General features: G+C 46.5%; 1 protein-coding gene and 2 long non-coding RNA genes across 7 annotated transcripts in view; 1 reads left to right on the top strand and 2 right to left on the bottom strand.

Annotated features, from left to right (window-relative positions):
• Positions 1-14: 14 nt before the first annotated feature.
• On the top strand, positions 15-7,869 carry LOC106030963 (uncharacterized). Of its 3 annotated transcripts, XR_007165547.2 has the most exons (5): positions 15-358; positions 684-783; positions 2,352-2,541; positions 2,746-6,860; positions 7,426-7,869. It is a non-coding gene; the product is annotated as an uncharacterized lncRNA (long non-coding RNA). The 3 variants fall into 3 exon arrangements; XR_001204041.3 differs by having other exon boundaries at positions 83-358; positions 2,746-7,869; XR_010832036.1 differs by lacking the exons at positions 2,746-6,860; positions 7,426-7,869 and having other exon boundaries at positions 88-358; positions 2,352-2,691.
• LOC136791000 (uncharacterized) lies at positions 6,974-15,110 on the bottom strand. Of its 2 annotated transcripts, XR_010832038.1 has the most exons (4): positions 14,294-15,110; positions 13,812-14,212; positions 12,767-12,875; positions 6,974-7,049 (listed from the first exon to the last, which is right to left on the bottom strand). It is a non-coding gene; the product is annotated as an uncharacterized lncRNA (long non-coding RNA). The 2 variants fall into 2 exon arrangements; XR_010832037.1 differs by lacking the exon at positions 13,812-14,212.
• Positions 15,111-15,122: 12 nt separating this feature from the next.
• Positions 15,123-23,400, bottom strand: part of DENND5B (DENN domain containing 5B) — a 110,286-nt gene continuing 102,008 nt past the window's right edge. For both annotated transcript variants that reach the window (XM_066998487.1, XM_066998494.1), the window contains 5 exons: positions 22,874-23,061; positions 21,193-21,275; positions 20,917-21,043; positions 19,952-20,126; positions 15,123-19,116 (listed from right to left, as the gene is read on the bottom strand). In XM_066998487.1, the coding sequence (XP_066854588.1) occupies positions 18,933-19,116; positions 19,952-20,126; positions 20,917-21,043; positions 21,193-21,275; positions 22,874-23,061 (757 nt within the window). In that variant the 3' untranslated portion in view covers positions 15,123-18,932. The remainder of the gene's footprint in view (positions 19,117-19,951; positions 20,127-20,916; positions 21,044-21,192; positions 21,276-22,873; positions 23,062-23,400) is intronic.

Genomic DNA, 23,400 nt, shown 5'->3' with positions numbered 1-23,400 from the left:
CGCGGGAAGCCTGGGGGGGGGGGAGGCGGCGCCCATTGTGACGCCGGCGGTGACCTCACGCGCCAGGGGCCGGCCCGCACCTGCCTCCCGCCGCGGGGGCGGGGCCTCCCCGGCCGCTTTCCCGCCGGCGCGCCGGGAGCGGGGGCTGGGGGCCGGGTGCGGGGTCCCCGCGGGGCAGGGCAGGGCAGGGCGCTCCGCCCGGCCTCGTGTCACCCGGAGCACCTGGCGCCGGCTCTGTCGGCTTTGCAGCTCCGCGGCAATCCCGTGCCGCCGCCTCCCCCGGCGCTGCGGAGCGGGTCCCTTCGGGCACGGAGCGCACGCAGCGGGATCTCGCACCAGGAAGTCTCCGGCGCGGCCCGTGAGTTGATTGGTTTGCTTTGCTCCTGTTTGGTTTTAAACGATGCGAGTTTGCCTTCTTTGTTACCTGTGCTTCCCTCCGGACACGGCCAGAGCCGACCTTTCAGCCTGCGGGGCACAAGTGTAGCTGGTGCTGAATGGTCTCCCAAAATACACAGATGTCATTCTTACGGGTTTTAACTAGCCTAGGGAACTCTACCAGCTTTCAGCAACTTCTGTTTGCATGTAAGGTGTCCCCTTTTATCTTTCTTTTTGAGCTGTGGGAGTGATTCTCTCAGACTTTTACAGCATTTACCCTTTTTTTTTCCCTTTCTCTACGCTCCCAGAGACCCCTCCGTGACATTCCTTCCAGCCCAGTGCCATCTAGTACAGCATTTAAATCTCCACGTGGGAACGAGGTCGTGTTTTCAAGGAGCATCCCTGCAGGTAAGGAGCAACGTGCTGCCTCTCAGCACCCAGCTGAACCAAACCGATCCCGTGGTGCCCACGGATGGCTACGCGCCCTTACCCTGCTGGCTCACAGGAGGCTTTGATTGCCCACAAGCCAGGGCCAGAGGACTGCTCGGGTATTTATTTCCCAGCTTTATGTCCCACACAGACCCCACAGCACAGCGGAACTCACAGGCGTGTAACTCACAATAACAAAAACAGCTGATGCTGTAACCCGCGGAGGATTTCAGTTTCCAAACAGCACCCTGCCCTGGCCTGTGAACAGCTTGGCCATCCCTGCCCTCTCAGAGGAAAACCATTTGTAGCTGCCGAAGTCCAAAGAGCAATGCATAAAGAAGAGCACGGTCCAAACCCTTCGTTTCTGAAACATCTCCGGTTTCCTTGAAGCCTTCGCTGATGACATTGCAGGGGCTACCCTTGGCAGTGGTTTGAGTTTTCAGTTTTGGCTGGCAGCCACCTGCCAGTAAATAAAAGGCACTTCTATAGCTAATGAGCTTTCTCCAGGGTTCCTCTAGCCCCTGCCCCTCCAGCCAGCCACTTGTGCTCCCCACAGCATCAGCGGGACGCTTTGTCCGACTGCACCACATGGAGAGCTGGTGATCAGAAATAGCCCCAAACTCGGAGCCAGCCGAAGGAGTTTAATTTAAGGAAAGTGCAGCCACCTGAAACAGTGCACGCTTCTGTTTCTTAAGGGTGCCAGCACTACAGGTAAAGCCTCATTTGGCAAGCCTCTAGCGGTGCTGCTGTTGTAAAAAATAAAGCACCTTGGTAAAAGAGGAATATGGGGTCATAGAGATCACAGGTGACCTGGAATATGAGCTTTAGACCAGAGGATTTGCTCTCATCCAGGAGAGCTCTTAAAATTATTTACCTTTAAGGATGCACGTGGTCTCTGGAAAACTAATGGGACTGTGGCTGTACTCCAGTTAAGCTTGTACCTTTTGTGGACAGGGTCTTGATTATTTCAGCTGGGAAGGTGAAATATGTCAGTGATGTAATAAAAAAGCAAACCACAAGGGCTTTTTATATACAAAACACACATATATTATGAGTGCTGAGACACAGGCTCTAACGCAGAGGAAAAGTAGGACATTTGACGTCAGCTGAGACATCTGATCCTATTGTGTTATTTTTCAATATTAATGAATAAACAAACACAAATAGGCTGCTTGTTGTTAGGTGAAGAACAGCTGTCAAAACCAAACCCAGGCAGCTGTTCCTGCTTTGAGATTTCACTACAAAACACGTTTTACAACTTCGGTCATTTGAAAACTTGCTTTATTGGCTAAATGCCTGGCCAAGGGATTTTAAAAAATTACCAGAAGTTCTTTGGGGGGGGGGGGGGAAGTGTTGATTGACATACAGTTCTAATTAAGGTTTTGCCAAGGAGAAAAATTTAAGAGGGAGTTTATCATCCACAGCTCGGCACCCACTTGCACCAGTTGTCCATATGAGTAACAGCAAATGAATTTTTTGAAGGTATAAAAGGTTTAAAACAAATGCATTAATAAAGAAATATGGTCTTTCTCTGTGCTCTGTTTTAGGCCAAATGACAGATGGCTCCAAATGAACAGTAACAGGAAAGTTTGATGATGATGAAAATAGGTGTCATGATGTTCGTAGCGCCAGCGTGAAGTGCCCAGTGGATCACCAAAGCTGCGTGGATCAGTAAGACCGGCGCCCCAAACTGGTTCTCGCCTAGGAACGAGGCAGAGCACTTATATCCGAGCCTAAGTAAGAAAGCCATCAGGGTTTAACAGAGAATAGTAACCTTTCCAATGAGTTTTTAATTGACATTTCAAATTCCTTCAGAGGAACACAATTCTCTTAAATTCTTAAGGATTGCTCAAATACTATAGCAAAATAAAAAAGATCATTTTCTATTACTGTTTAAAACCCTTTCGTGCAGCTTCTCAAGCGCCCCTCATTTCTTTGCAGCGCTATTTCTTTCATCCCTGTTAAAGCCAATAAGACTATTCTATGAGGATTTATCGTAAGGCGATTTGAAGACGCCACTAAGAAGATCAGCCCTGTCCGCCTGCCAGGCTGTTTCCTGTCAAGAAAGTTATGCCCCCTTATTCTGTCGTTTGAGGCACTTTTGAAAATGGAGACTAAACATTTGGAAACCCACAAGAGCTCTTTGCTCTGAATCGAGAGGCCTGTCTTTCCCAGCGGCACAGGGAGAAGTTCCAGATTTCATGTGGACAACTTTGGAGTAAGCTTTAGGGGCAAGAAAGTTGTGAACTGCTTTGGAGAGTATGGTGTAGGTCTGGTCTCAAGTGGCATCACCTAGGGGACAGAATTTGGGATTTTCTTGACAGGTGTAGATGCTCCAAACTCTTACCCTGAACTCTGCTAAATAAACACAAGCAGCCTGAGGCTGTATCTTTCCAGGTTAAAGTCTTCACCCGTCACCATCCTCTCCGTGGAGCCTTACTAGCCTACAGGTCTGTTTCCAGTGACCCTGCTTTTGGACTACAGTACCAGCAGACAGAACAAAGGTCCATAAAATTATTTTTCAGGAGAAGAAAAACAAGAACAAAACCTGTTTCCAGATCAAGGAGGAGCTAGCTGAAGAATGAGATCAACATAGCACAGAGATAGTCATAGGAAGGCAAAAAGACACGTTGAGGATGTGGCTCCATGTGACTGCAGGGAGCCACAGAACTATAGGGAAAACATTTCTCTGGGCAGAGTTTTTAACCAGCCAAAGCAAGGCAGAGGATAGTGATACAAACCTCACCAAGCTCAAGTACAGGTGACTAGTCTCATGAGGGACTAGCACCTCGCTGACCTTATTGCCAAGCTGCCAAAGATCAACAGAGTGCTTACAAGTCATCTGGCGAGGAAGAAGAGCTGTGGGCAGCCTGGGCTAACCAGGGGAAGGGAAGGAGATGGTCCCTGAAGGAAATCTGCAGAACCTGAAGCCATGATCATGAGCTTTGAACAAGCAGCCAAGAACCAAGTGGAAATCTACCGCCGAAATCTGGAAGGAGGAGCTGGAGGCAAAAATTTTCATAAGGGTAAAAGGGAATGGAGCTGGCTAACAAAGCCACCACATTACACAGATAACTTCAGATAGCTTAATTGGATTGAATCAGCTAATTGGTCTGCAACAAATCAACCAAATTTGACATTTAACATCCTCTAAAAGCCAAGCCAAGGGCAGACAGAGAAAACGGACAGGCAGGGAGAAAGCAGCACCAAAGGAGGAGACAGTGGGAAGAACGCAAGAGCCACCCCCCTCTGCAGGACAGAGGCATCCCACTCAGAAAATGAGAAGATAAGGAAAGGTGAAAGACTTTCTAAGAGAAAGCCTTTGCTCACAAACCCAATGTAGGTAAGGGGAGGGCAGAAGCAGGATGGGCAAATTTGATTAGATGTTGTTCACAGAAATGTCCAAAAGTAAGTTGGGTGCCATAATGGGTGTTCATGGTCAGGGATTAGAGAGATGAAAGACTTAATTAATTTCATCTTAAACACGGACACACATCTAACCTTAGTGACTTCCCGCAAGGCTGACTCTGTTCATACTGCAAATTACAGCATGCCAAGAAGCCCAGGGACCCAGATGTTGCCTCCAGGGCACATCAGAGCTTGTGCGCAGCATGAGCTGTGTGCTCCGTAGGCACAGGGTGATCTGACAGACATCTCGGGGCCAGTGGGAAAATTCCTGTCTTCACTGATCCTGTGGTGCAGAGACCAGCAAGGAAGCTAGCACCAGTGCCACGTGGGCACAGGAGAGAAGGGACGCAATGGGGTACTGGCCCCCTGAAGGCAGAGGTGGTGTTCTGCACCTTATCTACCTCCCCACAGATGTATGAGGCCTACCATCTGAGCTGTTCTCTTTCCCACCTGGACTGGGGTGACTGGGCTTACCTGGGAAGGGCTAAGGCTGACGAGGTGCCATGGGAAGGGACAATCCCGTGGGACTGAGCTCACCTGGTCGGGCTGGGGACCCATCCAAGCAGCAGTGCCTTGAAGTGTGTGGGATGTGGGGGGCACCTGGGCTCACAGGGGAGGCTGGTGAGCGCTTGTGGGGTTACTGGAGCGGTGGCGCCCCAACTGCACCCCTGCCCCTCTCACAAGCCCCAGGGGCTCCTGGAGAAGCTGAACGAGAGCAACCTGCAGGAGGTGCCCCGGGATGGCATCCCCCTTCAGGCACGGACACTTTTCAAAAAACATCTAAACAAAATGATTGCTATTTACAGCATGACCGGTCAGAGACACTCCAAAAACTGGCCTTTCTAAAACCAGCTAGCAGTGTGGTTTGTGAGATGTTATTTTCAGCATGCTGTCAAAACAAATCTCTGTCCACGGCTGACCTGAGTGTCGCCTCTTGTCAGGGCAACCGCCCTTAGCAGTGACTGAACCAGTCCTAATGCAGGGCTTCAAAAACAAGAGCAATGGTTACTGGTTGGTTTGCACTGTCTGTAGGATGGAGGTGGGATAGCTGGCTAACTACAAAAGTGGCATCTTAAGCTGGTCCTTATTTGCTCTTGGAATGCCAAAGCCAAGTATTTAGAATCAGAGTTGAACAGTTATTAGGAAACCATGGGCATCTGACACAATCCATGTAATCAAAACAGAAGTTTGAGGAAGCGTTTAAGCCCTCCTGCCTAGGCCGATTACTAACTGCTTGAAGGAGAGCAGGATATGTCAAGGTTTCAGGCCCCCTCCTCTGTAGCATCCAGCACCAGCCACGGTCCTAGACAGACCCAGGATTTCAGGTCTGACCAGCCTGGTGTTTCCTCTGCCCCCGGATCCTCAAGTTGTTTCAGAACAGAGAGGCCCAAGACCCTTGGGCACACAGAGCCCTCAGGTGCAGGGCTGTGTGGGTGCCCGGCACGTAGAGGTGTGCGGCGAGGCTCAGGCCTTTCCCCCTTGTGTGTGCGGAGAAGTGCGCGCATGCTTCTCGCTTGAACGGCTGGGCCAAGTTTAGCCCCCTATAAAACACATCCTGCTGTAAATCAGAATAAGTAGCCATTCATAGGAGGCCTGCAAAACAGGAGGGGGTTTGTGTGTGCCATTCTTGAAGGCAGCAGCAGCCCTTTAAAGCCTTTTATAAGCTGTGGCAAATGGGCTCCCAGCATGCTCCTTACCCTGAGTCAGCACGTAAGTGCCGGCTGGGGCACTGAAAACATCATTTTGAGGGTGTGATGGCAGGCTTGGGGTGGCAAACACCAATTGCTAAACTCTAGAGGCCAGATGAAATCAGTGGCACCTTTCCATCTGTCCCCAAGCAGACCAGGATGTTGGGTGTGACCTGGCACAGCGTGACAGGGATTCAGCATCTTGGGGATAGACTCTGAAATAGCTCAGTGCCACAGTCCACTTTCCTTCAAGGCCTCTGCATAGGTCCCTCTGTCCTTAACAGGGGCCTGTACAGCTCTGGTAAATGCCATGCTGCTTTGTGACCTCTGTGCCATGACAGTCCCTTCCCAAGCCTGTGTCCCCAGGCTCTCTCTGCCCTTTCCCTTACAGCTGCAATGCTCCTGTGATGGTTTTACACCCAGCCCACCTCAGGGCTCAGCGATGCCTCCACAGCCTTTTGCCTGAAATGTTCTGATGTGTCCTTGTGCTGGCTGGCCTCGGCTCTGCAGCAGCATACCTCCCTGCAAGGCTTGTATAATCCACCACTGTCACTGCTTCCCACTGCATGTGTTTGTAATGCTTTAAACACACAGAGAAAGGCACAGGCTCCCCTCCAACAGGTACATGCACTAAGGCAAGCCCCACTGTGAGTTGTCCCTTTACAGAGCAACCATTATGATAGTAGGAGTTATTCATTTTCCATTTAATAAGTGGTTGGTGTGAAGTGGTGGGGTAAAAGCTGTCTTGGGTTGCAAACATTTATAAACCTCTTGAAGAAGCGCGACATGTTCCCTTCACTGCGAGTTCTGTTGGCCTTAGGGACAACTAAAACTCACCTATATGCTGTGTATGGTCCTAAGGAAGCAGGTGGTTCACTCTCCGTGAAAGAAATAGAAGTACACAACTTCTCTGAGATCAGTCAATAACCTCCTGCTGAAAAACTGCTGCTACTCTCTCAGGTAAGAGCGATAATGCCAATGGAAACACCAATTACAGAAATTAGAAATAATACTCAAAGTTAACCAGTTGCATAGTATATACACTATAAAATGATCTCACAACAAAATGCTTACCTTCCAAAGCATTCTTCAAGTGAGTTACAGCATCCACTCCACACAGTGGTTGAAAGAGCTATAGGAGCACAGCATCTAAAGCAAAGGGAGACTCTGCTGTCCCAGGGAAGTGAACTGCATCATTATGTCCACCAACAACACCTGGTCTCCCATCAGTGAGCTGGAGCTGGCACAGAGACCACCTCTTGCTCTAAGGCTGTGAGGTGTCTCAGCATGACCACATGTTGGCTAAAGCCAACAGGGTTTAGCCTTTGAAGATGGAAGAAAGCAGTACCTGTGCAGGTGGGTTCTGCTGCAGAACAAGCTCAGCATGCTCATTATTTTCTGCCAAGGAACTGGGGATTACTCTGACTTGCTGAAAACCACCTGGTCTAGATTGTATCAGATATAGCTTAGTAAGAAGGGCATAAAACTTGCCAGCTCTAACATCCCACATTGTTCATCAACACAGGATGCTCAGGCTGTAACAGAAAGCTAGAGCGATAGAAAGAGCACGACCAGCTGACAACTATTACCCGGTATTGCTTCTGGTCCCCATGGCTTGTAGCTCCATGAGCAGCTTGCTCTGCAGGAATTCTTGATGTTTGCAGCACAACTTCTGAGCACTGGATGTGGCTGGATTCAGTTCAAAAAACATCTTGGACCAAAGTTTTTCACTAAACACAGTGTTGTCTTCCAACATTAAAACAAGACAGAAGCTGTGATTCTTGATTTGTTGAAGGAGTACAGTAATATCTTTGGCCCTGGTCTGCTTGTAAGATGGCAAAAGTTACAAGCCATTGCATTTGTGCCTGTGTTTCTGATACTTTGGGATAAGTAACTTAAACAGAGGTCATGTGATGTGATGAACTCCTAGATGACTCAATGAAAATAAATTTTAAAACATGTGTTCTCACCTTTAACTTTCCCAAGCCCTTTATGAATGATCTGCTTCCAAAAGCTTGCCAACCATGGCAGTATATAGGCTCAATACTTATCTGCCCACACAAATTCTGCAAGACTGTTCGAAAAAGAGAGCAGAAATTGCCTCTTAAATAAGCAGGTAGGCTTAATGCTTGTCAGCACCACAGAGGCTGGTGCTAGCTGTCTGTTGGAGAATTCAGGGCTTTGGGCGGATAAATGCTTCCTATTCAAAGTGAATGACACGAAGTTGAATTCACCCCCGAGAACAACAACGGAAGCCTGAACGGAAAAGCCCACACCTGGAGGGCTGCCAGTCCTCTCTCACCTCCCACCTGGTAGCAGGTGTTAGAGCAGCACCTCCCTCCCTGGCAGCAGATGCGATTACTATTTAAAAGAGAAAGCCTTTGCAGGAGCTTTCTGTACTGAGGAGTTTTGGCAGCGGGCTTCCAGCAGAGAACAAATCTGGGCTACGCTATCCATTGCCCTCACGACAGATCTTGTCACGCTGTGGTGGGCAGAATGAAAGCAAAGAGCTAAAGGGGCCAGGAGAATCCTTGCATTGGAGGCTCCTCATCTTCCTATGCCCTTGAGTCAGCTCAGGTGTGACATTATGCAGGCTCTGGTGCAGGCTTAGTTATTTCAAATATAGAGTGGCATCTGTGGGGGGCAGAATAACCTTTCTGGCTCTCGCCTGTTGGCTGCAGGCCAAGTCATGGCTGGTCTCTGCGGGTGAATTACACACCTGGCCTCCCAAACAGCCAAAGCACATAAGATTCCTGCTTAGTCACCTATCGCCTAGGCAAGCTTTCAAATCCGCTTTTATCTTTGCATTTCAAAGGCTTCACTTGCTTGCTGCAGCACCCTGGCTCCATTAGGAAAGAAACGTAAAGGCACGTCATCACCCCGGTTCTCTCCTCCCCTGAGAGGCCACCGGCTCCACAGCCACCTCCATCGACTCACTCGCGCACCCCACCTCGGAGTGAGATGGGACCTGTTATTGGATGGGAAGGGTTTTATTTCAGCTTGACAGGGCACTTGGCTGGCAGCTCCCTCAGCGCCGCGTGCCCGAGCAGGTCGGTGCAGGTCCCGGCGGCCTCCCGCTCCTCCTCCCCGCAGGCAGGGGCAATGCTCACAGTTTGGAGCCTGTGACCCCCTGAAGGGGTTACGGCTCCGCTTTCCCCCGTTATCCTCAAGTCCCTGTCAGCTGCCCGCTAAGATCTCCACAGGTGTCCATCGGCTGCCTCAGGGCACTAGCTGAGGTGGGCCGGTGGAGCACGCCGGGCCTGCAGCGTGGCAGCCGAGGAAGAGGAGGAGAATTCTTCATGCTCCAGTTGCCGTTTTGTTCGCAGCCCCGCAGCTGCTGCCCGCTGAGTCTGCCTGCTTCTCTGTGGGCAACAGGGTCCTCCCTCACCCTGCCTTCCTCAGCTCTCCTTCTCATACTGTTTATTTTGAGCCTGCACTGGCTTCCCAATTTCTTTTCCTTTTTTTTTTTTAAATTTATTTTACATCTTCAATAATCACTCAGTACTCCCACTTGTTTTGCTCCCCTTCCTCACCTCTGCTTGGATTCCTGCTTGGGGGAGCTGCTGGGATCAGCCAGGGCTGCTGCAGGTGCAGAACGCCGCAGCTCCGGGAGATGCAGGACAGCCAGCCCTTACTTTATACACAGGGCTGCATCTTGGCAGAGGATGAAGAGCAGAAAAGTTAATCTTCCCTAGCACTGCTGGATTGCTTGCAAATGTTAAAATATAAATTTGAGCTCTTCCCAGGTCTGAGAGTTTGGCATTGCCCATGCTGAGTCAAAGTTAGAAGCTGCAAACCTAAGATCCCAACAAAGAACAAGGCAGCATAGTTAATACCTAGCTCTGCTGGTGAGCCGTACTTACCTGTATGGATCTGCATAAAAGCAGAACAACCTCTACAAATTTCTCCATCATTCCCAGTGCAGGCATGGAGGGGAGGAGTTTAGGATTGCCATAATACCCTGCTCAGCTCAGCGAGGCTAAAGCATGCACTTGGCTTTACACACACATGTAATTCCACATCATTTAGTCATCTTTAAAGTCACTTCTGAAGGTTTTATTGACTCAGATTAGAGTGCTCAGAAGTTGGATAGAGTCCTTTCAAGCCAGTCTTACATTGCCACATCTTGATGAGAGCTACGTCAGGCCTGTTCTGTAATGCCTTTATCAGGTGCAGGGAACAACCGAGATGCTTCATTTTCATGTTTTTGCCCCAGGGGTTCATTTTGTACTTCTACAAAACAAGCTTAGTTTTTGTTATAAATGTGAACACACTGGAGCTGTGTCCTTACGTTGGGCTCGACCTTGTTCTTGGCATCCCTTTTGCATTTTGTCTCTTTATTTTATTTTATGACAATCTGCTATTGAACACATGTTGTGAATTTACTTAGAGATTTGAGAACACTCTTCTGTCTTATCAAAACTTCTCTTGCTTTAACGTGTTTTGCCTTTCTATTTCTTTGCTGCTTGTGCTAAGAACACCCTTGGAAAACTCTCATTTTGCTGTACGTACCTTACCCTTGTATCAGTGCTAACCCCAGAGCCAGGCAAAGCACGGTAGGAAGGTGTTCAGACATCTTTGGTCCCTGCCAGTTTTTTGTCTTTGTGCATTTCATGCATTTTTAATTGTACACACTTCTGTTCGTCCCCAGCTCAGTGCTTGCATGAAGAAAGCGTGGCATTCACTTGATTTGCAGCCATCCACTTCTTCACAAGCAAAATCCTGTTTCATAACAGCCTTTCTGTAAGTTGGGTGCTGGTTATACCACAGAACGATGTTTTAATAAATGTTATTTACATTTTTCATGGTAGCTAGAGGGGTTTGGTTTTAATTAGCTGAGTAAGAGAGCCATGAGTGATTATACAGACACAAACAGAGCTGCTGCCATCATCTCCCAGCGCCTTATTCATGGCTCCTGTGCCAACAGAGCTAAAACAAGGAAAAAATAGTACAGGCTCTTGGAGACAAGTATTTTTTGAAAGATGGGGAGGGTGAAATTGATTAAGATGTTACCGTGTGTGTTGTGCCTGGAGTCCTCAATAGTTTTTCTGTACCTGATTAATTGCCTAAGCCAGAGGCAGAAAGTCTCTTCCAGATTTGGGAGGAGGGAAGGGAGTGCGAGCCCTCCTGCCATCCTCCCCTGGGCAATGCTCTGGAATCAGGGAGGTTCTTGTATGGAGACGCTGCCTGCTGAGAGCTATTTCAATGAACTACAGGCTCCTTCCTCCTCCATCCTCCTGCTGCAAAATTCAGCTTCCTTCTCCTTCTCTTCCCAACCCTCATGTTCTGCACAGCAGTCAGAGTCACTCAGAATGCCCCCGCTAATGAAACCTGACAGGAGCAAGGTCCAAGGGGATGAGGGCATCTCAGGGAGTGGCTGGAGGAGGAAGCTCACTCTAGAGCTCAGCTCAGAGCATTGCCAGCAACGTGGCCAGCTTCAACGGTGGTCAAATGGGGCAAGGCATTAGGCTTACAGTGCTTCGGAAAACTTGCTAGCAGCCTGGCATCGTTTTTGGATGAAAACTTCCCTGCACTCTGAACATGTGCAGGAGCTGGTCCTGTTGCAAACAGGTTTAACTTCCAATGTCTTTCAATGCTCTGCGATACTGGGCTGGGTGGGATCTACCCAGCGCATCCTGCAGCTAGCGGTAAGACCAGGCATGCTGCTCGCTGCCCAGAGCCAATACTCCAGAAGTCCATCATTGCCAATCTCCCGCCTGCCAGACATGGGGTCAAACACTACTTTCTTACAGGCTACTGTAACCAAAGAGGTGAATGCAAGGCTTTTAAATACCTTCATTAGCATGAGCCTGGCCCTTCACACAGAGATGAGCTCATCTAGAAGCAAACTTATGCATGAGTGGGACTGGCTTCGTAAACATCATGTCTTGAAAGCAGCAACAACAGTCACTTTACAGTTTTCCCAAGAGAGAGTTGCTTCTCTTCTGGGCACAAAGTAATAAACAGGTCAGCGGACTACAGTGCTCGTGAATGCCTTTCTAAACTCATCGGTTTTAGGAACTCCTGCTGACTTCAGCAAGGCCGGATAAAACAGCCTTGGTGGATCACCTTGTATTTGCACCTCCTAGGACACACAGCTGAGTTATAGATCAACAAGTTCATGGTTCTTCTGTTCTTTTTCGTTCCTCCCATCTCAGCACTGCGTCAGTTAAATGCGTGTGACTAAGCCTGGAGCAGCTATCCCTCACTCATCACAGCTACCCACAGTACCCCCGTCTAGCACAAATTCATGCTGACAGCTGAAATTCTAACAACAACTATTCAGGGGATGAATTAAATAGCTTCTCTGGTTTGCAGTTTTTTCCTAGTTCTCTTGTGTTCCTGTTACCATGAATGGAAATCTTTTTCCACAGCTCTAAGAACATGAAAGCTGGTAGAGCCAGTAGGTGGTGTTTCCACTTAAGTTCCCAGTTTTGTTAAAAGTCATTTTTATATAGGCAGGGGGGGAATGTCCTGTGCACCACACCCACTTTCAGCCAGCTTCATACTGTTTATACAGTCAGGAACCACAGACCATCTGCAAGGGGTTTAGAGCTCAGAGAAGCCAATGGCCACACTAATTCCAAGCTGGTGGGTTCATACTACGTGGTCTAGTTTAGAGCACATCCTGTTTCCCTCACTGGGTAATGACAGTTAAAAGGTTGCACGGGTGCAAGCAGGTAAACTTAATTCAGGTGAGAGTGCTGGTCAGGAGAAAGGGACTAAAGAGGTAATCCAAGAGTTCTCAGCTATCTCAAGTACGGGAGCACCATCTTTGAGCTGGCATCCCTATTCATTTGGAATTAATTCCATGCCTTTTAAGAAATAAAAACAAACTGACCACAACAAATCTCAGTTTTACTGACCATTTCTGACTGCTGCTGGAAGTCTCTTGCTAGCGCTTGGGATGTCTTCCACCACGCATTGTCTGGCGTTGTCGATGAGCTATTTGGTCTTGCAATGAGCAGAGACAAGCTGTGGGGCAGAGAGGGGACAGGATGAACGCGACATAGCTACTCAAGGAGGTCTCCCATATGATTCTCCCACTTTGAGCTAGACCAAGAGAAGCTTAAGCTTGCAGGCATCCCCATCACCTCCACACAAGCATAATTACTACTTTGGTCTGCTCAGTTTAGCCTGTCCCAGCAGCCACAATTTCTGGGGTAGAATAAGCCATGGCTGTGCCTCCTAGAAGAGCTTTGGACTCGCGATGAAAAGCTCTTGCAGAGCCATCTGTTTTCCCCTCTAGCCTTTTGGTAGGGAATCTGTTGACATCTTCAGAAAACAGCCAGGCGAGTATTTATATCCATTTCTGTGGTGTTTAATCACATTAAGGTAGCAGCCCCTAAGTTAGGTTTCCTCTCCTAAGGCCAATGGAAGGAGCCCTTCTCTTCCCTCTGGCTGCAGAGGCAGCACAAGGAAAACTCCTTCCCTAGGCTCACAGCAGCCTTTGAGGAAACCTCTTGTTGAAAGCACAAGGATGCAAGGGTTGCAGAGCACCAAACCCCGCATCTACCTGCTACTGAAGGAGGAGTTTAATATTAGTTTAGGCTTGTATCAGCTGGCCATGGGAGCAGGGGAGAATCTAGTTCTGGACCAGGAGGAACAATATCTTACAGATGGATGGCTTGATTACTTTTATGAGAGTAAATGGTGTGAATACTTGAGCTTCTCTGACATAAACTGCAATTATTTTACATTTGTAGATCCCACTGAATCAATTATTGAATGATATCAAGGTTGCCATTTGATTATGCAGCAACGAGGGGCTTTACAACAATGTTATTTGAAAAAATACACTGTGGGTAAGCGCTGGGGGGGTAGAGGGCTGCCTTTTATTTCTTTTTCCCCTCCCTCTGATACAAACGTGTTCTTGGTTAAATAAGAAAATCATTTGATTGGTCACATCACCTTCTGACAGAAGATTTTCTGAGGAGCTGAGATGCTCTGCAAGGTCTGCGGAGAATACAGATGGGCCCATTAAAGCGTCAGCCCTTCCTGCAGAACTGCAGCTTGCCAGTGACAAATCAGCTTCACAGTGGCTCAGGCAGAGACTTTACTTTGAGCAGGCACTGAACAGCAGACCTGTACAGAAAATTTCCCCATTCCCTTCACATCCTGCGCTGAGCTCAAACCAACTTGTAACGACACAACTGACGGAGGAGCTGAAGGGAAAATACAAACGCCAGCGATGAAACGCTCCCTGACGGCAGTGACAGGAGTTCAGTCTTTGAGCTGCTGGGGTGGCAGACAGGGAAGTGGCTTTGCTCGAAACTTGAGCACAATTTGTCCCAATGAGCTTGCCTGAAGTGCTGGAAAGGAGCAGACCAGAGCAGTGAGCTGCTTTGACTCCTACCCACGCGAGTTTTCTCATACGGTTTTATTCCACTTACCCTTTGCAGAAAACACTGCAGTGCTCCCAGACGCACACCACGGGCGGTGCAGCAGGAAGGAAGCTATCTGCACTTCCTCCTCATGACAAGTTCACTCGTGCTGCACTTCAAATATTTACTGCCTTTAAGAAGTCAGACCCCACTACCTCCGATTTTCACACACAAGCCTAACACATGTAGTAAGGAAGTGTATTAGGTCCTTCTGAATTTTGACAAGCAGCTCTATGGATTTTCTTCACATTGATGGGATCCTGTAATTTTGGTGCGACACTTGATAAACAGTGGTAACGCTGAATGATGTATTTGGGTTTTTCTACATATACAGTCTCAGGCTCTGAGATTTTCAGACCTGAGATTGCTTGCTTTTTCAAAACCAAGAGTTAAAATGAGTCAATCGACACTCCCCACCTGATGCACGCACAGTGCACACACACCTGCAGGTAGCTACGTTTCAGCTGTGCGGTTTTCCAAAATTCTCTTATTTTTGCCAAATCCAGCAGTCAGAGCTGGGAGGCACCGGGCAGGGGGAGTTTCAGAAAATCCAGTCTAACTTAGAAAAGCCTTTCGTTACTAAGCAGGGCATTTCACCAGCAGCCTTCTGCACCTCTCCTGTTGGCAGCGCCCGTCCCATCAATCTCTTCTCTATCAGCACCTCTCATCATGGTACATGCTAACCGACAGACTGGCGGGCAGGAGTTTCACTGCAGCTTTTTGACCCTGCCTGCGAGTACCAGAGCAACGCAGGCATGGAGAGGAAAGGTTCAGAGCAGCTCTCAGTTTGTAACTCAGCTCTTTCAGTTCCTCTGCAAGGAGAAAGCGACACCAACCGTTATTCTCACAGTTTTATTTGTAAAGGACATAGCATGAAAAGCTGTATTTCAATGTACTTCAAAACCTGAAAAACCCATGTCAGTTCGTGATATGTATGTTAAAGTGCTTGATATAACAATACTTTTACTAATGTCGTCTTGAAAATAATCCAGTTCTTATTCAGTTAGTAATAATGTAAAGACAAAATATACTTAATGGAGACATTTAAGGATCATTGGAAGCTATACAGGGCACATTTGTACATTTCAAGTGTAACACAAAATACTTCCCCAGAAGATGCGCACCTTCATTTGATTGAAAGAAGGAATTTTCTCAGATACACCTTCACACAACTATTCTAAAAAGACTGTTTTGAACAATGATATCTAATTACACATGCCAACTCAGAATAAACGTGAGTAGATTTTTCACTAAACAGAATCGCATTCGCTTCAGAGAATTATAAATACACGTTTTGTACACAGTGAGGCGTTGGATTCTCTGACTCTTTCCAGTCACCATGCTGGATGTTAGTAGAACTGAATGAGGCAAACTCTGACATTTGCAAACAGGTACTGAGTAGGATTTTTTTTTTCTTTTTAAGAGCAGATGCCAGGGAGCTTTGGTCTTTTCGCAGATTCCCTTTCTCAACCAATGAAGGTGCTTTAACACTGAAGTATAAACTGTGTTAGCTTAGATGGGTTTCTCAGCATTCTAGTGGACAGAATGATTTCTGTAAACCTTACAGAAAAAGCCTCACAGTTTCCAATAAACAAAAGTAGTCTATGGAAAAAAAAAATCATACATGAAAGAATAAAAATTCACTACAAAGAACCGTACTCCCAAGGTTGTCAAATAACTAGTCTTCTAGGAACCAGAGGCACTCGGCTGTGCCCCTTTAGATGTATCTTGGGGTGCTTTATTGCCTACAAGGAAATATTAGACATACATCATTTTTTATCGTATTATTATTAATATGATGCGAAACCTGACAAAAAACAAACAAGTCAACGCTTGCTAAAAAAACTGACGTGAAATCGTGTCCAAGGTAAGTGCTAAACGCTCCTTAATGTAGTTTGAAATAGGGGAAGTCCCTGTTTTGAATTTTCAATTTTCTCAGGTTTTGACTCATTTTAACTTAAGAAAGACTTCATGTAGTTATTGCCCTCGTCAGTGTGCACTGTTTATTCATCCACGGATGACCTTTAGAGGTGCCCATGTTTCTACTTTATCCTGCTTGCACTTAACCCGTGTTGTGTTGGGTGAATGCTGTGACTGCTTAAGTCATAAATACTGTTTTGCGAACCATGCAGCAGTAAACTTTGAGAAGTATCCAGCTAAAAAACGCAGATGCTGCTGCAAAGAAATCCAAGGACTAAAGAGGCTGTTATTTCAGCAAAATGAAAGCCACTTAGGCTGGGCGTGAAAAAATCATGTACAGCAATTATTAGACATAAAATGCCTGAGTTGTAATAGAAATCAAAACATCGCCCAAGCAGTCATTACCAAATAATGCTGCCACATGGCTTCTGGTGCTAAATGTGTAATTTGTTGATAGAGTTAAGTAGCAGGGAAACATTTTCAATTGCTGCTTAAGGGTTATCATGCATCTTCTGCTGACTTTAAGCAGACTTGTCTGGCCACTCAGAAAACCTCAACACCCCACATTTCACCATTCTGGAAACGTAAGAGAGATGTCACACAGCCGTGGGCTCTGGGTACTAACTCATGACACCATTCACAGCCCTAATGTTAGTTACTCACCACCCACAGAAGTGTCACAGCAACGCTGCCTACAGTATTTGGGATGAGTTTAGTCAGTTTAAGGAAGTACAAGCACAGGAGGGAGGAACAGTTATTAAAAGCTGAAACTCCCGTTAAAGTCAACAATTCCCTGACTTCTTTAACGTCTTAAAAATAAAATAATAAAATAAAATAAAATACCCACAAAACAAACAAACAAAAAGCTACCATCACCCTTCTATAACATAAAACTCTCCCTTCCATTGAAATGGAGTCACACGAAGAGTTTTCTTCTGGCCAGGAATATGATGTGAAACTTTAACACCAAAATGAGCGCTGCTCTAAGAACTGGACAGCAGAAGGACCACAGGAAAGTAGAGAAGTTTGACAGGGGTCAGGTGAGACAGCAAACCTGATTTTCATTCTCTTTCATTTTCATTAGCTCTCTCTCCTCCCTCACTCCACCAGATGCACACAATGCTGAGACCTGCCGCTGCTCGTCACTCCAAAGCCTCTCCTGACGCCACCTGAGAGCAAGGTGCCATGCACTTGCAGTGCCAGTCAGGGCTTTTTCCAAGCCACGGCTGACGGCTCTAGCTGTGAGACATCCACAGAAATCCACTAATGAAACGGCCAAGATCAAAGGGAATGAACATGTTAGAGCAGACACCTGCATTTAAACTAGCCTGCAAGAACTAAAAACAGATGAAGTTTACTATGCCCTCAGACACTTACAACTCCCATCTACGAGAAAGGAAGATACCCTCTGTATTAGCTGCATGGTAGCCACATGATAATTTTAATGTAATCCTGCTAAATTTTGAGCACAGAGGATTTCAGTTGCTCCCAGTTCCACAAGACCCATAGCTATATAAACAGACTGTATTACTAACACATTAACTGGAAAGAATGTAGGAGGATCCTCAAAATACCAGCTTTTTTCTCCTTTTGTTTCATTCCCTTTTTTGTACCTGGATAGTTAAAAAGAAAAATAAAACTCAAAGATCCTGTACTTCTAGGAATGCTCATTCTGCGGGCTAGAGGAAGACTAGTGACCTGACAGGATTTCAAGACCGGCTGAGATAGTTCAGTAGCACAGCAACATCGGTGCTTGTGGCTCTATAGCAATGATTCTTCTCAAGTACAGCAAGAATTCGGTACAAGCCAAATTCCTCAAAATGATGGGGGGTGGGGTGGGGGGGAAGTAATAAGTAATCCACAACACAAACAGGCAGGGGGTGAGGGGGAATCACCAGAACTACTACAGACAGGTGAGGGACACAGTGAGCGAACCAAGCAAGCCATTGTTCCCCATCTCCGGCCGCAGCAGCAGCATTCAAACAGGTCTCAGGCTCTGGGGCTCAGCAGCCCTCCTCTCCAGTGTTTAAGCATTTCAGCTCCTGTCTCCCCTTCTGGAGATCAGAAGTGACACAAAAGACCTTATGGGAAAAAAATAAAAAAGACGAGACAACTTCTGTGCATGGAAAGGGCTGGGGCTCTGAACAAACAAAAAACAAAGGGAGACCACGTACAGGAGGGTAAACAGCGTACACATACAACATTTCCAAGAGTGAGACGATCACAATGGCTACATAAGGATATTTGCTGTATTCATTTGCAATACCTGAAAAAAGCCCTGCTGAGTTTGCGCTGTATTTACACATCGATTGGCTTCTTCCTTGCAAGCAAGTAGCAGTGTCCCTACCCACCTCGGTCCTTCCCTCCCCCAGCCCTTCCCCGGGGTTTGAGCTACTCACAGTCAGAACAAGAACATTCAGTCTAAGAAAATTTTCTTAGAGTAATATAATTTCTTAAAGAAGATAGCATATTTACACACATCTAAACACATGAAAATACTCTATTTTATACTAAATTTCTGTTTCAAATAAACTACAATACTGCATCTGAGCTCTCTGCAGCTTTAGAAGACAGTCCCGATGGGGCACAAACTGGGCTTCCCACTCCCGCTTCTTCCGGCAGCTTTGCCTTGCAGTGGTGCGCTACCGTCCCGTTCAAGTCCTGACAGGTCTCCAATTGCGGTTTGCTTGCTCGGGAAAGGAATAATGAAGTTCTCAGCAAAGCCATGCTAAACATCCACTCCTTTAATGAGAGATCCTTCTAGGACGATGTTGAAATCTTGCAATGTCTGTAGGACTCGGATAAGGGAGTTGACAGTCATGCGGTCCCGTAGGAGAGCGTTCTCCTCGTACATCCTCGTGATGGGCGGGCACTCTGCCAGTAAGGGGATCCACTGAGGCAGCAGGTGGTCCCTGCGAAGGGGGTGAAAGGAGTTAGTGTAGCACGAAGTACAACAGATCTCAAACTGAAATTCTTCTCCAAGAACACAACCCAGAACACGTAGTCTCTTTGGGGTGATGCATGTTGTTGGCACATAAAAGCTTCCTGCATAACAAAAACCCTCGACTTTATTAGTAAAATATAAGCACCTGTCTGTACTGTAGGAATGCAAATAGAAAGATACATGGAAAAGTGGACAACTGGCTTTGAAAGAATTCAGTAACATTTTCAGATCAGGAAAAGGAAAAATAAAACTCAGGGAAAAAAAACAACAACAAAAAAACCAGATGCTTTTCCAGTTGGTTTTCAGTGTATCCAGGTATTTATTTCCAGCTCCCCCCTAAAATAAACTGAGTCCCCCTCCTCTCCACAAGTGCAAGACAGGAAGCATCCTGGGTGGAAAGAAAGATTCATCTAGAATAGCTTTGTTAAAATTATAATAGACACCCCCTTTTCATAGGCAAAGTGATTCAATGAGGATTTAGAAATGTGCCAACTCTCGTAAAGAAACTCTGCGTTCCCAAAGTCTGCACTTCATCAAAAATACAGCTTCAAGACAGATTTCGTACATATGACTGTCAAGCTAACTGCTATTAAAAAAGCTAAAAACATTCTTAGAGGTTTAGACACTAGCCATGTATTATTAGTACTTCTTTGCTGCAATTTTTTGTCTACTATTAAAGCCGCCTAAAATAGGCACTGGATATAGAAGGTATGAGATGTCTTAAAATGGAAAAGTAAGGGTGGTAGTAACTGTGCGAAATGTCTAGCACAAGAGAAGGCATGTAATGAAGAGCAGGCAGGTACCTTGTCCCCAGGCAAACCAGAATTTGGAATTTGCCATCCTTTCCGATGTTCCTTGGAGCTGTATTGATGGCATTCACATAATGGCAGAAGGTTTTGCATGAAGATCTCTGAAGCAGAAGGGCCTCCTCATTGTCTCCGATCTGGTCACTGGTTTCAAAATAGGCAACGGCTTTCTCTGTAGCGGGGAGAAAAGTCAGAACCTGGTGAGCAGAAGTACTTCATTGCAACTGCGAATTACAAAAGGGAGTCCTTAAACAAGCCAGGAAGAGATATCACACATTTTGTATGTAGATTCCTCACCCTGAAGACAATAGATAGGTGATGATCTCCCCCTCTGCTACAGGGCCTGGTCATCAGACAGGCTGATGTACAATGCACATATCTAACATCAAGGAGCCCCACAGGAGTGTCTGTCAATGGCTTCATTGTAGTGATACCATCAGCTTTCATTTTTCACATTTTCTGAGTAAGTACTTAGACTTAAGGCTAAGAATCTCAACTTGTGAACTTGTTTTAAGGGAAGAAGTAAGCCTTAAATTACTGCAACACAGGCCTACAAATAAGCATCACCAGAAGAGCAGTGCAGTGATTAGGATAGTTCTCAAACAACTAGAAACCTAAACCTTTCACTCCCTGCCCTTTACCTACTTTCCTCCCAGCATCAACTACCACTCTACCCCAGCCTCCAGCCTACATCCTTTCCAGGCAGGAAAACAGTTGTTTGAACATTCATCTATAAATACATGACTAGAATTTGAAATGCTCTTACATTTCTGCACAGATTCTACTTTATGTGGAGTTCCGTATTTCTCACCTTCCATCCTGTTTCTCACTCATTTTAAGCAACCCGGAGCAGGTGAAAGGCAGGAAAAAATGTCACCCTAGTTGAAAAGAATCCCAGGCCTGTGCATAAGTAGCCATTTTACCCTCAACTCCTTTGGTCTCCAATTCACACACCAGCTTACCTATGAAATCCCAGATGAAGACATTCTTATGAAAAATGCGAGCCGATTTGAACCCATGGTGGAAGACCTGCTCCAGTGCTGCGACCAGACCATTCTCCCCACACAACAGAATGGTAAGGCTCCCTCTCTGTGGGAAAGAGAGTCTGTAAGAACACCTTGTCTTGTTCGTATGCCACTAGCCTTCAAATCTAAAGGTTAACAGTCTCCACTACTCAGTTTCTGTTTATAAACATGTTGACATGCATTGCAGACACCAGGCAGGTAAGCAGGAAGTACCTCTTTCTCTGGCTTGTGAAAATGTTTCACGATATTGTTCACGGCTTCTCCAATTCCCTCTTGGATCTGCCCTGCATTAGGCTCTGTGAAATGGTAGAAAGCAAACTAGCTGAAGATACCAACTTTAAAACATTCATCAAATTATCACAATGACATAGCTTGAACTACAGGAATTATTCTGTATCTTTAACAGGGAAGAGTTCAGGGAGTCATTTCTCTTGAGTAAACCTGAGCCTTAATTATAAGCAACTGACGAGCAATCCTGGAATAGTCAAATAAATTGCCCTACTTAAAAATGCACAACCCAAGGAGCTGGCTTGATAAATATTTTATCTGAGTTAATCACATCTTGCTCATCACAGAGTACAGCAACCCTCTGGTGAAGAGACATAGGTTGAAAGATTGTAGACAAGTCGTTTGACTCGCTTCTGTGCAACTCAGAAAACCCTGCACCCATGAATTCCTTACTTGCACCCACAATGTATTTTTGAGCCACAAGTCTCTGTTCTAGGCCCACGTCTAGTCATTGTAACACTGTCAGGAAACAGAGGCAGAGGATATTCCTTACCGATGCTTCCAAAAGTCAGTCATCTTCAGTGTTAAAATGTATGCCCTGTTCCTGCTCTGAATCTGTTTAGCTATACGCTTCTGCTGCTGAAGCATGCTATGCTTCCACCTGCTACCATTTCATCTTCCTATACAAGTGCATACAAGAAAGTTATCTAGTCCCTCATTCATTTTCTGATTAAAACAGATTGAACTTTTAAAACCTCATTTTAAGCAGATATTTTCCAGACTTTAACCATTTTTATTATTCTTCTCTTAGTCCTTACTAGTTTTTCATATAAATATATAGCCATGAACTTGTCCTACGATTGTTATTTTGGAAGCATGGATTAACTCAGCATCATTTTAACATGTGATGACCTCCAGTCTTTGGCAGGTCTAAACCAGAATTTTTGGGCCCTACTGTTCTCAGACCCTAGGAAATGCTCTGCAAGTAGCTCTGGTTCCCACTCCTTCAGCAGACTCACATACATAAAGGGCTGTAGGGGGTCCCATGATGATTTTAAATTGCTGCACTGCTCTTGGAGGCTAGTATTTCCTTGCTTGACATTTCAGCAATCATGTCCTCTAATTTTACTGGAGTTAGATAGATTTATGAACGCGATCCACTCTGTGCTCACCTGTATGCAGTAGAGGAGAATGCCTCACATGGCCCTTACAGCCCTGTGCCCTGTTGTAGCCAGGTGCCTTTACTCACAACAGCTAATGTGAGGGACATGAAGCTGATGTCCCCATGGCTCCCTCTGGAGATGGACCCCTCCAGAAAGCAGTTCTCAGCACCCACATCAGGCTCTGAACTGCCCTCCTGAGATGCCTGTCTACGTGCCGACTGCAGGGAGGGCCAGGAAGCTGAGCAGCATCAGCTACTGTAAATTCTGCTGCTGCCTCCTCCCCCATCCTGTATCCCCACGCTCCAAGGACAGAGGTTATTCTCTCTCAACTGTCAAATGGGGACATTGAAAGAGGCAACATTCGTCATCACAGAGTGAGCTGCAGGCACAGGAACAGGGGCAGGAAAAACTCATAAGCTTGTGGCTGTTCCTCTGTTCACAGAAGCTTTATTTCTGCCTCTGCCCCCTTCTCTAGAGACCCATGGATGAAGGAAAGGACTTACTGGTGTTCTTTCCTGTGAGAGAAGTGATGCTCAGCCGTCGAGCTGTGGTAGGAGACTTCTGCTGGGGCGGGGTACGGCACTGCTTTCCCAGCTCTTCGTCGGACGTGGAGGACACCAGCTCTCCAATAAGTATTCGCTCCAAGCTGCCGTCGTCAACGCCCTTTCCCAGCCATCGCCCGCAGGGAAACCTGCCAGGCACCCAGCACAAGCACAGGTCAGCCACACAGGTAGCCTAGCTTTATCTCAAAGCTAGAGTTAGCACCCGTAAACACTGCTAACAGGCAGGAAATACTCAGCAGCCAAAAAATCTTCCCAAAGTAGAGTTCAGCAGGCAGTCTCCCCTGCACCACAACTCAAAAGACCAAAGCAGAAAACTACGCTCACCTTTATCCTTAAGGAAAAGGAAGTATGCGAAGCTAGTATGAAAGCACAGGACAACAGAAAATGCTATTCACTTATTTAACTGGCCACATGTAGATTTCTGTGGGGTTATTTTTCAGTTGCAACCACAACTGATACTCGGCCTT

This window comes from Anser cygnoides, chromosome 1 (assembly GCF_040182565.1).
Source record: "Anser cygnoides isolate HZ-2024a breed goose chromosome 1, Taihu_goose_T2T_genome, whole genome shotgun sequence".
Classification (NCBI taxonomy): domain Eukaryota; kingdom Metazoa; phylum Chordata; class Aves; order Anseriformes; family Anatidae; genus Anser; species Anser cygnoides.
The sequence above is the reverse complement of the archived record's forward strand: the minus strand, read 5'-3'. Positions and strand labels throughout refer to the sequence as shown.